Source organism: Dichomitus squalens (genome assembly GCF_000275845.1).
Source record: "Dichomitus squalens LYAD-421 SS1 unplaced genomic scaffold DICSQscaffold_269, whole genome shotgun sequence".
NCBI classification, from domain to species: Eukaryota; Fungi; Basidiomycota; class Agaricomycetes; order Polyporales; family Polyporaceae; genus Dichomitus; species Dichomitus squalens.
Genome location: NW_006767151.1, coordinates 1902 through 2866, shown reverse-complemented (window position 1 = coordinate 2866; position 965 = coordinate 1902). Strand labels below are relative to the sequence as shown.

General features: G+C 53.5%; 1 protein-coding gene across 1 annotated transcript; it reads left to right on the top strand.

Moving 5' to 3' along the window:
- Positions 1–740, top strand: DICSQDRAFT_41775 (uncharacterized protein; the record flags this gene model as incomplete). Its single annotated transcript, XM_007371774.1, has 1 exon — positions 1–740. A coding segment is annotated over one exon (740 nt), but the record flags the coding sequence as incomplete, so codon positions are not given.
- Positions 741–965: the final 225 nt, after the last annotated feature.

Below are 965 nucleotides of genomic sequence, written 5' to 3'. Positions count from 1 at the left end.
AGGCGTTGCAGCGCAATGCAGCCGCCCCTCGAGATTTTTCTCGCCTGATTCCGGAACCTGTCGTGGTAGTCGTGCAAGTGAACGAGCAACCCGCTCGAGCCCTAATCGACTCCGGGTCGCTGTCAGATTTCATGTCTGCAAGGTTGGCTCATCAATTAGGCATCAATGTCTTTGAGCTGACGAAGCCTTTACCTGTACAGTTGGCTGTCCAAGGGTCTCGCGCAAAGATCAACTTTGGTTGCAGGGCGCGACTCGAGTACCAGCGTATTCGAACCGAGAGGTACTTCGATGTGATAAACCTGTTAAATTACGATCTAATACTCGGAACTCCGTTCATTTTCCAGCACAAAGTTACGCTGGGGCTCAATCCTACCACACTAGTAGTTGGCAGCCCACAGGCTTTGCCGATCGAGGGCCGCCAGGTGCGGACGCTACAGTCACACGCGGCGGACGTGCTGGACGACGTGCTCGAGGCGGCCCGAAAAGATTTGTGTGAGTATGCGGCTCCCATATGCAAGGAAGCTAGTGACTCACCGCTACCTCCTTTGCGGACCATCAATCATCGTATCCCCCTCATAGACCCGGATAAGGTCTATACCTGGCGGCCGTCTAAGTGTCCGGACGCTCACAGAGAGAATTGGAGGGAGAAGCGAGATGCTTACCTCAAATCGGGGCGATGGAAGTACACTAGTGCCCGTAACACGTCTCCAATGCTACTCCTTACCAAGCCTGGTACGGGAGTGAAAGGAATCCCTCCGAAACTGCGAGTAGTGTGCGATCTCCGCGAACGTAATGCCAACACAAAAAAACTGACATCACCGCTTCCGGACATGGAAGGTATTCTGCGACGCGTATCCAGGCATCAGTATAGGAGCCTGATAGACGGTAAAGACGCGTACGAACAGATTCGGGTGGAACCCGAACATGTGGAACGTACAGCGATGACTACACCTGATGGAAACATG